Source organism: Phaseolus vulgaris, chromosome 11 (assembly GCF_051622355.1).
Source record: "Phaseolus vulgaris cultivar YP4 chromosome 11, ASM5162235v1, whole genome shotgun sequence".
In the NCBI taxonomy this organism is placed as follows: Eukaryota; Viridiplantae; Streptophyta; class Magnoliopsida; order Fabales; family Fabaceae; genus Phaseolus; species Phaseolus vulgaris.
Genome location: NC_143508.1, coordinates 22,251,967 through 22,268,623, shown reverse-complemented (window position 1 = coordinate 22,268,623; position 16,657 = coordinate 22,251,967). Strand labels below are relative to the sequence as shown.

Sequence of the window (16,657 nt, the reverse complement as noted above, 5' to 3'; positions counted from 1 at the left end):
CAATCAAAGTATTGCAAGGAGATTCTCAAGAAATTTGAAATGGAGAGTTGCAAAGAAGCAAGCACTCCAATGCCATCAAGCTGTTACATGGATGTTGATGCTGCTAGAAAGAGTGTAGATCAAACAAAATACAGAGGATTGATTGGATCTTTGCTATATCTAACAGCTAGTAGGTCGGACATCGTGTTTTTGGTGTGTTTATGTGCAAGATATCAAGCAAATCCTAAAGAGTCACACTTCAAAGCTGCAAAAAGAATTCTGAAATATCTCAAAGGAACATCATCTGTAGGATTATGGTATCCTTCTCACTCTCAAATTCATTTAATTGGTTATTCAGATTCTGACTTTGCAGGTTGCAAGCTAGATAGAAAAAGCACAAGTGGCACTTGCCACCTTCTTGGCTCAAGCCTAATCTCATGGCATGGCAAGAAGCAAGCATGTGTTGCTCTCTCTACTGCTGAGGCTGAGTATATTGCTGCTGGAAGCTGTTGTGCACAAATTTTGTGGCTCAAACAACAACTTGTAGACTTTGGATTACAAATCAGGTTTGATGTGTGATAACACAAGTGCCATCAATCTTACCAAAAATCAGATTCAGCACTCAAGGACCAAACATATTGAGATAAGGCATCATTTCATCAGGGATCATGTACACAATGGGAACTGTGAAGTGAAGTTTGTGGAGACCAAATTGCAGTTAGCTAACATCTTCACAAAACCGTTACCAAAAGAGAGGTTTTTCTTCTTAAGAAATGAGTTAGGTATTCTTGATCTTAATAATCTCTCCTAAATCTGTTTTTGATATATGCTAAAGTCTATTTGTGAAGACAAATAGGGGGAGAATTAATTGGTTATTGTATATCTTTATCTGATATTGTATAATCTGTTAAAAATCTCTGATATGAAAGTATTTTCTGCTGCTGCTAATTAAAACAACCGATTGTTTCGTGTAAACAACCGATTGTTTATCATTCTTTATGCTTGGAATATGTAAAAATCTAACTTGCTGCTGTAAGAAGCATTGGATAGTATAAATGCTATTTTTTGCAGGTACTGCTTCAGATTCAATCAGATCAAACACAAGCACCAGGGATTTGTCTTCATCAAATAGGGGGAGATTGTTGAACCAAGTGGTGTTCAAGCTTTGAAGAATCCAAACCCTTTGAAGGATGTTGAAGCCTTGGCTGTGCTTGGTGTTGCTGTGCTGGTTTATTCTGGGGTAGTTTGAGTATTGTAATCCACCCCTTGATCGAATATAAAGCAAAAGCATCTCAATCTTTGTGAAAGTAAAATGTTTTCAAACTAAGTTAAAACAACCGATTGTTTTGTCAAAACAACCGATTGTTTATACTTCGATGTTTTGAGAAAAAGATTGAAAACTATTTTTAAAATGGTTGAACTGTTAAGAACCAAAACAACCGATTGATTCGAGGAAACAACCGATTGTTTGTTTTGGGACCATAACAGAAAAACTGTTTTCTGTTTGATTGAGCTTTAAATGATTTAACTGCTTACTCTCCAGTCAATAAATGCAATTTAAGAGTTTGTTAAGATTTGATAACAAACTACATCTTTGATTATATTCAGAAAAAGAGATTTAACAATTAATCTTTGATAAGTTTTTGCTATTCGTTTTTGAGTTTTTCAAAGAGCTGAGATTGCTAAGAGTTTGTGATTGATCAAAGTGTATGGAATAGGATTCTGGTTGTATTGATTTCAGATTATCTTCTGTAACAAGTGTAATCCTTGTACTCTGTTTGAACAAGTTTCGTTTCAGTGTTTGCTGAGATTGGCTGTGTGTTATTGAGGGGATCAAGATCAGCAATCTTAGTGTTGGTGTGTTGACCAAGGAGAGTGTGTTTCTTGAGGTGTTCAAGGTCATTCTCTTAGTTGTTGTGTAAGTGATCAATGTGTGATTGCTTAGTGGATTTCCTCAAAGTTTTTGAGAAGACTGGATGTAGCTCTGGGTTTGGAGTGAACCAGTATAAACAACTGTGTACAATCTTTCTATCCCTATCTCTTTAAATTCAGTTTTGTTATTTGATAACTGGTATAAACAACCGATTGTTTCGGTAAAACAACCGATTGTTTTTCCAGTATTTTGCTTTTGCTTTATGTTTTGGAAAAACTGAATTCTTAATCAAGGTTTTCTTGAAGTATTTTCATTCTAAGCTTAAAAGTTTATGAAAATCTTCCTTAAACAATTCACCCCCCCCCCTCTCGTTTAAGGCCATATATTTTAACATACGTCACTCTCACGTCTAGAATTCTCTGTGCTTGCACGTGCTTTTCCTTTGATGAATGCCTGAAAACACAAAGACAAAGGGCGCCCTAGAGGTCGTTTGCACTCCGACGCTCAAGTCAATCTTAGGTCTAGGAAATACCAAAATTGTTTAACGTAAGACTGTAACTGTGTGTGTTAAGCGACGCAAATGAATAGTGTACCTTACTAAGTTTGTTACTTCCCTTTATATAGGCTAAAACTAGGTTTCCACTTTACCCTAAATGCGTTTTCTGAGGGGTTGGGCCCAACACTGTCATTACCCACTATTAGGATAACCTAGCACGTGGGGTTCCCTTACTGGAGTTCAACCTCTAACGGGGTGACCACTTGGATGCCTCCTCGTGCACTTGATCTCTGGGGTCACCCGCCTTGGGAGCGCCTTAGCTGTTCACGTGTCATGCATGCAGCTCACCCCTGAAACGTGACCCTTACAGGTCGCATCTTTGCATTGGCTTTGTACTTGTGTTACGCTTACACGTGTCATCCACTCCACACGCATGGACCCTCGTGACCTAGGCTTCTCCCTCACTGATAACTGGCGTGTGGTCTGGGATTCACCTCTCGTGGCCCAGCTCTGTTGTTCGAGTCCCGATGTCCGACCTCTCCACACTGACTAGTGGCACGTCGGTACATCCTGGTGACCAATGTATGATGACTCTTTGGTTCTTTGGCACTCGTGTCTCGCGAGATACTAACCCACGCCGCTCATGGGACCCTGCTTACGTGGCCCCAACATCACCAGTGGTCAACGATGTCCGAGGACTGGTCGGTACAAAGACCTTGTATGTATTTTAGTTCTCTACTACCATGTCCATCTAATCTGAAGGCCTCTATGGATGTTTACTTAAAGCCTTTAATTGATAATTTGAATAAGTTGTGGAATGGTGCTTTGGAGTATAATATTTCAAGAAAACAAAATTTTATGATGAGGACAACTTTGATGTGGACTATCAATCACTTCCCTACTTGTGAGATGTTATTTTGTTGGGACACACATGGTAGATTAGCTTTTGCACATTGCATGGACCATAATAATTCATTCACATTAAGTTATGGTTGTAAAAGTTGTTGGTTTCACTTGCCTAACAAGTTCTTACCCAATGATCACTCATATGGATATGGAGAGTGGCATAATTGGACAAAAAGAAGTATTTTTTGAGATCTTCCGTACAAAAAAAGATAATTTGTTAAGACATAATTTTGATGTGATGCACATAGAAATTTTTATTTGCTAACATATTCAATACCGTGATGAATGTGAGTGGCAAGACAAAAAGACAATGACAAGACAAGAAGGGATTTAAATTTTTATTGTAGGAGAAAAGACTTGGAGTTAAAGCCACAAGATAAAGGGAAAATGTTAAAGCCTAGAGCAAATTACACTTTAACTACATATTAAGCTAAGTTAGTTTGTTGTTGGATAAACGAGATTAGGATGTCAGATGGTTATTCTTCAAACTTGGTCAGATGCATTGATGTTAAAAAAGGAAGAATTCATTAGGATGAAAAGTCATTATTGTCATGTATTCATGGAAATATCACTTTTTATTGCATTTAGCTCATTGCATATGCATGTTTTAAATTCTTTTATTGAAATTAGTCATTTCTTCAAAGATTTATGTTTTGCGACATTAAAGAAAGAACCACTAAGAATGATGGAGGAAATTATTCCAATTACTCTTTGCAAGTGGAGATAATATTCCTTCATTGATTCTTTGATTCAATGGAACATGTCCTTTTTTATCTTTCATATGAAGTACTGCTCGATGGATCAGAGCAATATAGGTAGATGTATATCTATTTGAAAGGTGGTAAATGATTGTATTATATTCTCTAAATTTAATATTTATTATGCTTATGAATCATAATGTATTTATGTATTCATACAAATTCATGGGGGATTCAAAATGATAAGTAAAAATAAAGTCAAAGTTGAAGGATCAATTTGTGCAACTTACTTGCATCGTGAAACTACGTACTTTTGTTCTCATTATTTCAATAACTTTTGTCATTGCATAATTCTATGAATGAAATAATGTTTCAAAGTCAAACACATAGGTCCACATTATTAGTATTCCGAAAAGTTGGTCGACATTAGGGAGGGAGTTGAGTAACTAGTTAACTGATGCTAAGTTGAAGTCAACTCATGTTCATGTGTTAATTAATTGCACTAAAGTTAAATCGTATCTTGAGTATGTTCTAATCTCATTTGTTGGTAATTTTATGGTAAATGTCATTATAAGGCTATTAAAGTGATCATTGTAGTCATGTGTTTTGGGTAGTTCATTATGTACGTCTAAGCAAAAAGCTTAAACGAGTGCTTATGGTTTAAGGAACATGTATGTATCTTACTACTAAATATAGACATATTTTCTATTTTTTATCTAACATAATTCTTCATGCAAATTACTTTTGTAGGTTTATAACAAGCCATTTAGTATGATAAATCAAGACCTAAGGGTTTTTTGTCAAATTGGCCCACGAGATGCATCAAAGAATGGCACACATACTTTGTGAATGGGTACACGTTACATACTAATGCATGAAGCAAAGGAAGAAAGACGATAAAAAATTGTGTTTACATGAAGGGCCATACTGAAGGAGGTGATGATGGTTTTTATGAGATCATTAATAAAATATACAAGTTAGATAGCACAATAGTCAAATTATCCCAAAAAGAGTAGTGGTTTTTTCTTGTGAATGGTTTGATCCATCCATAAGTGGTACAAGAGTGGATCCTAAATATAATATCGTAGACATTCAAATGAGTTCAAGATACCAACCATTTAATCCTTTCATTCTCACACACAATATCAGAAAAGTGTATTATGTTCTATATCCAACACTTCAAATAGATAAACGTGGTTAGTGTGTTGCAATTAAAATAAATCCTAGAGGTCGCATTGACTCAAATGACGTGGAAGAGGATGCGCCTTATCAAGAAGATGAAATATCACATGTCAATGAAGTCATTGAAGTAGAAGGTATATTTGGATTACATGACTTTCATGTTGATCCTTAAGAATTGTAAGAACATGAACATGATGAAGAAGCAGAGCAAATCGTAGAAGTTGTTGACAATGATGATGAGGAGAAGGACGATGATCATGTAGAGAACGAGGACAAGGATGATGATGATGATGACTAGTTTTGGAGACTATTACCAAAATAAGACAAATGTACTTCTAATTATAATTTTGTGAACTACATTTTTAGTATTGATGTATGTTATGATAATTTTTTTGATTAAATTGACTTATCTAAACAAATGTGACAAAGGTTTTCTATTTCACTAATCTAACAATGAAATTCCTTAAAAATAAAATTAGATCAAGACAATTGGAACGAAATATGTAAACAAATATGATTTACATCATAGTACATAACCTTCATACAATTTGTTGTGATACATTACCTGTAAAAAAAAATAAACAAAAAAATAGTCATATTGGATAAAAACCTATACATTCAATTTTTTCTTGTATAACTTTTTAATATACATATTAACTTACCATGATTCTTGATACGGTGAGTAATAGTAATTTTTTCAGCATAATGTTGTTTGGAGGTCCACCTTAATCCCCACCACAAGGAGGTAATAAAGGGAAGGGAATAACCCAAAGAAATATAAGACATTGTGTGCTTAGAGTTATGACACAAGATATACCCTCCTCATCTACCGCACCTCCACACACTATTGTTGTCACACCCACCCACACAATCCGTTGCCTATACTATTGAACACACTATTCTCAACAGTCCCACCCCCACCCACAACTCCCCTCTCGTAGCTAATGTGGCACCCACATCCTTCCATACACCTACTACTACTGCATCCCTAGCCTCAATTTATGGCCCACCTAGACTATTTGCATCTGAAGCACTTTAGTCATCCCCCTTTGATGTCATGCACCTATATAAGTTCCATCCACAACTCTTGCAATTCCATCACCATTTATTGTCCATGCTGATTCATTTGGATAAGTTGACCATACTCCATGATCAACCGTTGATTGAACCTTACAATTGAGGGTAACATTTAATTTTAATTTAATTAATTGTTTATGTTATATAAGTTATTTCATTGTCTCACACCTCTGCATGACTTTTCTTTGCAATTAGATTTGTTTCATCTAGAGTTGCTTCACAGACTATCACAAAGTGTATTAAGCAACAATTTTTTGAGTCTTAGACGACATGGTTGAATATGATAAGGAGCAACACTGGCAGCATTTTAAGATAACATGTTTGGAGTTATTCATTTGATGTCTAATAGAATATGCATATATAAAAATAAAATGGTTACTAGGTAGGTTTTATTTAAATCAAACTCATTCTGAATATGCTTAAATTTTACTAGGTAATTTTGGATTATACATTTGATATCTCAACATCTAATTAACTAACTGTTACACATGAAGGTTCAGTGGAGAGTAGAGAATGGGAATCAAATTAAGAAAAATTTCAACACTAAAGCATCCCATAGACTATTTGAGATGTTTAGGGACACTAGAATTACAAAAGAAATGCCTAAATGGATAGGAGAGCATGTGTGGAATAAGTTTTTAGCACATTGCAATTCTCCAATGTACCGTAACAAAGGTGCAATAAGAAAAATATGGCTTTTGAAAAGGGTGGAAGCTTGCACACAAGTGGCTCCATCACCACACATGAACATGTCGTTCGTATGGTATACATTTTAATTGTATATATGTTTGTATTGTACTAAGTTTTAAAAGTTTTATTTCTTGACATTTATAATTCATGTGTTGCAGGCACAAGAGCTTGGGCGATCTATGTTTGTTCATGAGGTATTTTAGCAAACCCACATTTGGAAGGATATTGGCAAGTTTATCGATGAAAGATTTAGAAAGACACATGTAAGCTTGTTATGTATATTAACATTATTTTTATCCTTAAACTTATACATTTGTTTAATAATTCTTAATTTATTATTAATAGGAAAATTATGACTAAACTTGCACAAGTTATATATGAGGTTGGATTTTGTGTTAATGATCAGAAAAGGTCAACCATCTTGATCCTAAACAGGACGAGATCATTAGGACCCAATGTTGGGTCGAGGCATTATAGATCTGGATAACTTGTTGGAAATTTTAGAGGTGGAAATGATATTTACCAACTTCCTCTTGTAGAACCTTCAACTTCCTCTTGTAGTTCTGAAGATATTTACCAACTTAGACAACGACTTTTAGTAAGCGAAGAAGCAAATGAGTGATTGACCTATCAATTCCAATATTTTCAATCACTATTTGGTATGATTATGCAATTTCTCCCTCTTGATGCTCAAAATCTTCTACAACAACACTAGTCCAGTAAAGATCAACAAAATCCACAAATCCCACAACAACAAGACCCTCAGTAACAATAAACTAATCAAGAAGAAAAAAAAATCCAGACAAACCAATATATTCCACTGATTATGCACATTCTTACTTTAGTTTTAAATTTTAGGTCTTGATTCACATTTATTTGATCTTTTAACTTCATGAATAATATGTATTTCATTTATACACTTGATATAAAATTGTCCATTTGATATGAAATTGTTGGAAATTTTTGGATTTGTCATATAGATGTTAAATTATTTGATTTGTGTAGGTATATGAAAAAGAAAACAAGCAATTTGATAATTCTAAAAATTACTACATTACAAATGGATTATCAATGAAAAAATAATTCAACACAAATCAATAGCACGAAATTACCGACTAATAGATTGTCGTTGTAATTATCAACAAATATATTGTTGTCAGTAATTATTGACGAACATATACATCGATAAGGGAAGCTAACACAAGTCAAGAACATGAACTTACTAACAAACATATCCCTCGATAAGGGAAGCTAACATAGGTCACCAACATGAACTTACCGACGAACATATTTGTTAGTGAGCTAAACCAACACAACTCATCAACATGTAGTTATTGACTGATCTATATCTGTCTATACTGACAGCTTAACAAATTCCATTGGTAATATTTACTGACCAACATTTTACCAAAAAATCATTTTTCATCATTCACTAGTACTAAATATCAAAACCACGACCCCATATAAAGACAGTTAATAGAAAACTGTTGTAAAAAAAAGGCAATGGCAATTTCGTAATTATATTATGTTTTTAACGACGATTCTAAGGGGAACCGTTGTTAAAAATGGTTCTTGGAGACATATAAAGATAGTTCGGAGAAGAACCGTTGTTAAAAACTGATGAAAGAGGCCCAAGCACAAGCCCAACAAATAGAAGATCAGGGCCAATTACTAGAGCTATGGCAAAGAAGATTCAAGAGGACTGGAATACAGATACTGATGAAAGAGAAACCTCCCAATATATGTTCAAAGATGTCATAACTCTAGTGTAGAGTAGATTTTATTTTTGTCAAAGTAGAATAGGAAATTTTATTTGTAACTTTTCTTTAGATGAAATTTGACACCTAAAAACCAACCTAGGTTAAATTAGGGTTTCTAAAACACCTAATTTAACCAAGACCGGTTATGATTAAGCCATGGAGAAGAGTACACATTTTCCACATGTTCAATATGATACATGTGCTAAACGTTTTCCATCACATGTTAAATATGCTTCATGTGCTCCATGTGCTAAGTTAAAATTAGGCGCCAATTTCAAATTCATTTTCATTTGAATTTGGCTTTGTAATTCCGGCCCTCCATTGCTATAAAAGGAGGTGCTTGGCTCATGATTTTGAAAGATTAATGAATGAGTGAATTGCTGCCAAATTATTGTATCAATCTCACTCTTGTCTCTACCTCTTTAGGATAGACACTTAGTCTTCAAATTTCCACTAGATCAAGTGATTAGGCCTCACCTATCACTCTCCATACTTAGCCTTCACATTCAAGGAATCCACAAGCTCTATGTGAGCTCCTTGTCCATTTCAATCCATGAAGCTTCCGCATCTCTCCACCAGGAAAATCCAATCAAAATGAAGGCACAACTCCATCAAAAACTGTTCTGGCAGAGATTTAAAGATGGTTCTGAGAGGAATCGTAGTTAAAAAGTGTAAATTTTTTCAAAAGAGTATTGTGTCGCCCGCGTCTCCCTCTCTTATTTTGTCTCGCGCTCATTCATCTCAATATCACTTCTCTCACTTTAATTCTCGCACACTCGTCTCTCTGCCACCACACTCCAACCGCTACCTCCACAACACCATGAAACCGTCACCGTACAACTGACTGTCACGCAACCTCCATCACTTCAGTCACGCAACACCGTAATCTTCACCCTCACTCCAGCCCTGCGACACTGTGACCTCCACCACACTGCAAAATCATCGTCGTGCAACCTCCATCATCCCAACCGTAAGACCTGGCCCCAGTCGCACCGCACCGAAAAAGCGCCAGCTCGCGCGACACTGCAGCCTTCACCTTCAGCCCTAGTCACATCGCACCAAAAATGCGTCAGCTCCATGGCCCAGCTCTATGCGACATCGCCCCAACCGCGATCTCCACGCCCAGTCACCCCCCACTGGAGTTCCTCCCTCTATTTCCGTGCCAATTTTTTATTTTTATTTTATTTATTATTTGTTGAATTATTGACGGTTCTAGAACCGTCGTTATAAATTTTTTATTTATAACTACACTCAAATTAATGACGATTTTAGAACCGTTTTTAACATGCACTTTTTAATTGTCGTTCATGTTAATGTTGATTTTTGTAGTGACTTTTCCAATGAAAAAGTAGAATTATGAACAAATTTTTTCATAAGAAATGTCATTTTCTTGTAGTATAATATTACATTCATTATCAATATTATTATTATTATTATTATTATTATTATTATTATTATTATAACTAATGTTATATATTCTTGTGTAGGGTTTTATTATGGGTTTTATTATTATTACAACCTAAAATTAAGTATTTGAATTAAGGAAATGTTCTATCCTTATATGTTTTATGACCAATGATATTTTGGTTCCATGAATTTTATAACCCAAAAAATTATCAAACTTGTGAGCAAAGTTCGAGTTAAAAGATCATTAGTTGATTCCATGTTTTCCATTAAACTATGCATAACATATGATGAAATCAAATTTTGAAGTTAACTTAAAAATTTGCTAATAATCCACTTAATTTTTTAAATAAGATAACAAGATGGTAGATTAGTAAAACTCCAAATATTATACTTATAAAGGTTAAAAGAAAATAAATGAAATAATACTAAAAGAAAATATTCATTTATAGATAAATATTTACTCATGGCGTGAAAACTTTGATGACCATGGGACCTAAACTAAACTACTATTATTCAAACATTTGATCATATTTTGAGATTTTATTTACAATACAGTGATAATGGAAACTGCTTTACATTATTTAAAAGTCATCATATACAATAAAAAATTGATAATATTTTGTGTTTCTAAAGGATAACTTTTAATTGATTCTCCACGTGTAACACAAAAATTAAATAGTTCATCTCTCAATTTTCAAATATGAATTTTAAATGTATCCTTGTGAATGTCGATCCACTACAAGAAAAAATGGTTTTAACGAGGGTTTATTTTTACATTACCAAAGGTTAAAACTTCCATTAACCCTGGGTTGCGGTTTCCCTCGCTAAACCATCCCTGGGGAACGTGTTTCCCAGGGTTTTTTTAAACCCCAGGAAAAGGCTTTCATAACCTCCATTAAATACCATAGGTTTCACAACCTCCGTTAAATACCATAGGTTTCAAAAACCTCCGTAAAATAAAAACCCAAGTACCCACAATTAATATTGCAAAGAAAGCACATCAACCAAGATTTGAACCCAAGTCCTTCCAATAACCAAGGAAGAGTTAACCACTAAACCAGAGAAGTTCTTTAGTCATACTATCATTTTTATTTTACTTATTATTATTAACATAATTTATACATATTAATATTATATTAATATTATATTAATATTATATTAATATTATATTAATATTATATTAATATTATATTAATATTATATTAATATTATATTAATATTATATTAATATTATATTAATATTATATTAATATTATATTAATATTATATTAATATTATATTAATATTATATTAATATTATATTAATATTATATTAACATTATTATTAATATTATTATTATAATTAATATTATATTCATATTATTAATATTATTCATATTATTAATATTTATTAATATTATTCATATTATTACTATTATTATTATTAATATTATTATAAATATTATTATTAATATTATTATTAATATTAGTATAAATATTATTATTAATATTATTATAAATATTATTATAAATATTATTATAAATATTATTATTAATATTATTATAAATATTATTATTAATATTATTATAAATATTATTATTAATATTATTATAAATATTATTATTAATATTATTATAAATATTATTATTAATATTATTATAAATATTATTATTAATATTATTATAAATATTATTATTAATATTAATATAAATATTATTATTAATATTATTATTAATATTATTATAAGACGCACCTTATAATAAGACGCACCTTAGAGTGGGTGTTAGTGACGCTAAGACGCACCTACAGTAAGCCTAAGTTACTGTTAGCAAAAGGGGCAGAAACACTAGAGTATATAAAGGGTAACAACCAACATAATAAGGTACGCAATTCTAATACGAGAGAATACACACACACAGAGCTTTCAGAGTTAAGAGTTCCTTTTGGTGTTTCATTGCCCGCTGTTTGACTTGAGCGTCCGAGTGTAAACGGCCACGAGGGCGCCCTTTGCCTCTTTGTTTTCAGGTGATTCCGTCGTTGGAAAGGCACGTAAGGAGGAGGGATTCTTGGACGCGCGATTGTCATAGACGCAGGAAGACGCTTTAGGTCAACCAACGAGAACTTTTGGCGCCCACCGTGGGGTACAATCTAAAACGATTGTGCCAACCGCAAAAACTGAGAAAGATTTATCAAGATTCATCAAGAATCGATCAAGATGAGGAATATGAGGCAAGGATCTGTTGCGCCAAACGGAGGCGAAGGTCTTACTCTGCAACAAGTTATGGAGATTATGCAAGGCCTTCAAGAAGCGATGGCAGCGTCAAGAGCTGATCAAGAACGCATCCAAATTGATCTGGCTGCGTCACAAGCAAGAAACGAAGAGCTACACCGAACCAATGAGGAGTTGCAACGTGGTTTGCGAAATTAGGCAGGGGATCGTGAAGCAGAGAAACAGGAATGTGCTACACCTCCCAAGGAATTTCCCATGCTTTTTTCGTAGGCAATTATGGATGTTGTGATACCAGCTACGTTCGTGGGACCGAAAGCCACATTCACAGGGATGAAGGATCTAGAGGCCCATCTCACAGCCTTCCATACGCAGATGATGTTGGTTGGTGGTTCTAATGCAGTAAGGTGTAAGTTGTTCATGAGCACGCTAGTAGGGACGGTGATGGATTGGTTCATCAGCCTCCCTGATGGCCACGTGACGTCGTTCGCGCAGTTGTCAAAATTGTTCAGGGAGCAGTACACTGCGAATCGCGCTCCCCCACCCAACTCTTACGATCTCTTCGATGTAAGACAGTACTAGGGTGAGTCGCTGAAGGAGTTTGTTAACCGTTTTGGGGCGCAAGTAGTGAAGCTTAACACCAAGGATGAAACGATGATGGTTCACACGTTCAGAAAGGGGATTTGTCCGGGGCCTTTCAGTGAATCACTCATAAGGAATCGCCCCAAAACCTTCGCTGAGATAAGGCGTCGAGCGGTGGCTCACATCACAGCAGAAGGGGAGATGAATGAGAAGCGCGCGTGTGTTGTTCCCACGCACCCACGAGCGTCGGGGCGTGTGTTGTTCCCACGCGCCCACGAGCGTCGGCGCGTGCACAGCCCGTGAGAGTGTATGAGGCTACAACAGAGAAGAGAGACACCGCGAAGAAGCAGCCCTATGAGCCTAGGAAGCCTTAGACTAGGGGGCGTGCAAGGGAGAATAAGCCTTTGAGGCATAATTTTTTGGTAGAGCTGAAGGATTTGATAGTTGTGCCCAATATAGCAGAGAGGTTGAAGATGCCGCCCAAGACTAACAAGAAGTTGTGACCCCACAAGGAGGCTTGGTGCGAGTTTCACCAAGCGTTTGGTCATTCCATACGCAACTGCTTGGCATTGGGACACCAGTTGAACGAGCTGGTGAAGAGTGGGTTCCTAAACGACTACCTGGCGGGGCTACAGAGGAGTGAGACCTAAACAGCGTCAGGTGAGGACCAAGGGCACGAGATGCCCGTACATGGAGAGATCCACACCATCTCGGTGGGTTTCTCAGGTGGAGGGTGCACTACTTCTCAACGCAAGAGTTATGCACGATCAGTGATGTCAGTAGAGGCGCAAGCGGTGGATGACCTGCTCGACGTCGACCTTACTTTCACAAAGGCCAATCTTCGAGACGTCGTTCCTCATGACAACGACCCTGTGGTGATTTCTGTTGTAACCGCGGGGAGGAAGGTGCACCGAGTGCTAGTAGACCAAGGTAGCTCGACGAATGTGATGTTTTGGTCCACCTTTAATAAGCTGCAACTGTCTCCTGATCAGGTGAGGCCTTACACTTGGTGCTTGTATGGCTTCGCGGGTGACCAGGTGGAGGTGCGGGGGCATTTGGAGCTGAGGACCACCTTTACGGATGACTTTGCATCTCGCATGGAGAACATAAGGTACTTGGTGGTTAATGCTTCCTCAGCCTATAATATTATGTTGGGGAGACCAGCTTTGAATAGACTAAGGGCGGTAGCATCAACACGCCACATAAAGATGAAATTGCCAGACTTGAGCAAGAAGGTGATAACCATCAAGTCGAACCAGCAAGAGGCTAAGAGGTGCTATGAGAACAGCCTCAAGACCAAGAGGGGGGGTGTTCATGGTTACCAAGCGCCCACCTAGCAGAGACGGGGACGCCCATGCAGGGGTCTCCCGCGTAGAAAGTGCTCGAGAGAGGCGACCCGAGCCAGCAGGGGATATCGTGGAGAGGCAGATCGGGGACAGAACATTCAAGCTTGGTAAGTCATTGAACCAAGTTGAGCAAGATCAAGTTGTTGGGGTGATAGCACGGCACCTAGACGCTTTTGCATGGATAGACCTAGATTTCCTGTGTCACCGCTTCACCATGGACCCCATGGTCAGGCCCGTCCGCTAGAGAAGAAGGAAGTTCAATGAAGAAAGGTGGCAGGTCATCAGGGAAGAAACAAAGAAGTTGTTGAGTGTCGGTCACAAAAGGGAGATTCAATACCCTGAGTGGTTGGCAAATGTGGTCTTGGTGAAGAAAGCCAATGAGAAGTGGAGAATGTGTGTGAACTTCACCGACCTCAACAAGGCATGCCCGAAGGATTCGTACCCCTTACCAAGCATCGACGCCTTGGTGGACAGCGCCTCAGGCTGTAAGATGCTTAGTTTCTTAGATGCTTTCCCCAGGTACAACAGAGTTAAGATGCACCCCAGAGACGAGTGCAAGACGGCGTTTATGACTGAGACGTCTTATTATTGCTACACGGTGATGCCTTTCACGCTGAAGAATGCGGGCGGCACCTGCCAAAGGCTGATGGATTGGGTCCTTGCACCCATGATAGGCAGGAATGTGTAGGCCTACGTGGATGATATGGTGGTGACCTCACAGGCGAGGGGTCAGCATGTGTCTGATCTGGAAGAGCTATTTGCGATAATAACTAAATACCGGTTGAAGTTGAACCCCGAGAAGTTCGTGTTTGGGGTGGAAGCGGGTAAGTTCTTGGGTTTCCTACTCACCGAGCGTGGGATAGAGACGAACCTGGAGAAGTGTGCGACAATCCTTGCCATGAGAAGCCCAGCCTCGGTAAAGGAAGTGCAACAGTTGACAGGGCGGATGCCTACCCTGTCCAGATTTGTCTCAGCTGGAGAGGAAAAGGGCCACCCCTACTTCCAGTGTTTGAGGAGGAACAGCCGGTTTGTGTGGACCACAGAGTGCGATGAGGTATTCCTCGAGTTAAAGGAATATCTGGTCACCCCTCCCGTGTTGTGCAAGCCGCAGTTGGGCGCGCCGCTCCGATTGTACTTTGATGTAACGGAGCGGGCGATCAGTTCGGTCCTCGTCCCAGAGCAGGACTAGGTACAGAAACCGATATACTTTGTAAGCAAAGTATTGCAAGGGTCGGAGGTGAGGTATCAAGCCCTAGAGAAGGCAATCCTGGCCGTGGTGTTCTCGGCAAGGAGGCTTCGCCTTTACTTTCAGAGTTTCACAGTGATAGTGATGACGGACTTACCTATCCGGAAGGTGTTGCAGAAGCCAGACGTGGCAGGAAGGATGGTGCGTTGGGCGGTGGAACTTTCGGAGTTCGATGTCCAGTACGAGCCCCGAGGCCCCATCAAAGGTCAGGTATTTACGGACTTTGTGGTGGAGCTCTGCTCGGTGGACGCACAGCAAAAGGAGGAAGCTAACTTCAGATGGGTGCTCTCCGTTGATGGGTCCTCCAATCAACAAGGGAGTGGAGCTGGCGTGATCTTGGAAGGACCAAAGGGGTTGTTGATTGAGCAGGCCCTAAGGTTCACTTTCAAGGCCAACAATAACCAGGCAGTGTATAAAGCCCTAATAGCCGGGATGCTCTTAGCTACAGAGATGGGAGCACGGAGCTTGTTGGCAAAGAGCGATTCCCTTTTGGTCACAGGTCAGGTGACCGGGGAATATCAAGCCAAAGATCCACAGATGACCGCGTACTTGGGGTACGTCCAGATTCTGAAGTGCTAGTTCATAGTGTTTGAACTGGTACACGTCCCTAAGGAGTAGAATGCTCGAGTTGACTTGCTAGCCAAGCTTGCCAGTTCGGGCAAGGGGGAAAGGCAGAGGACGGTCATACAAGAAACCTTCAAGGCACCGCAAACGTTTGTTGTTGATAACATGGTAGGCGTTCATCAGGTCAGTACTGCTAGAGGAGGGGCGAGAAGTCATCAGTCGGTGACTCAGGAGACGCTGAGAACGCCCAGTGTAAGCGCTTACCCGGTTGTGGAGGGGGAGCCAATGCAGATATGCATAGTTGAGGAAGGGGACACATGGATGATACCCTACATGCGCTATCTAGCCGATGGGATGCTTCGGTTGGAGTCCACGAAAGCCAAGAAGATAAAGAGGAACTCCGCCAAATACACCCTCGTCGACGGGGAGTTGTTCAAACATGGGTTCACCCATCCGATTTTGGTGTGTGTGAGTGGAGACCAATGTACACGAATAATGGCAGAACTCCACGAGGGGATTTGTGGTAGCCACGTGGAGGGCGGTCCTTGGTGTCGAAGGCCGTCCGTGCAGGTTATTACTGGCCGACAATGAGAGAAGATTGCACAAGGCGCGTGCAAACAGTGTCAACAACACGCCGATTAGCA

General features: G+C 38.2%; 1 protein-coding gene across 1 annotated transcript; it reads left to right on the top strand.

Moving 5' to 3' along the window:
- The first annotated feature begins 15,533 nt into the window (after positions 1 to 15,533).
- LOC137835765 (uncharacterized) lies at positions 15,534 to 16,028 on the top strand. Its single transcript, XM_068644423.2, has one exon. It carries the CDS (start codon positions 15,534 to 15,536, stop codon positions 16,026 to 16,028), a length of 495 nt encoding a protein of 164 aa, XP_068500524.2.
- Positions 16,029 to 16,657: the final 629 nt, after the last annotated feature.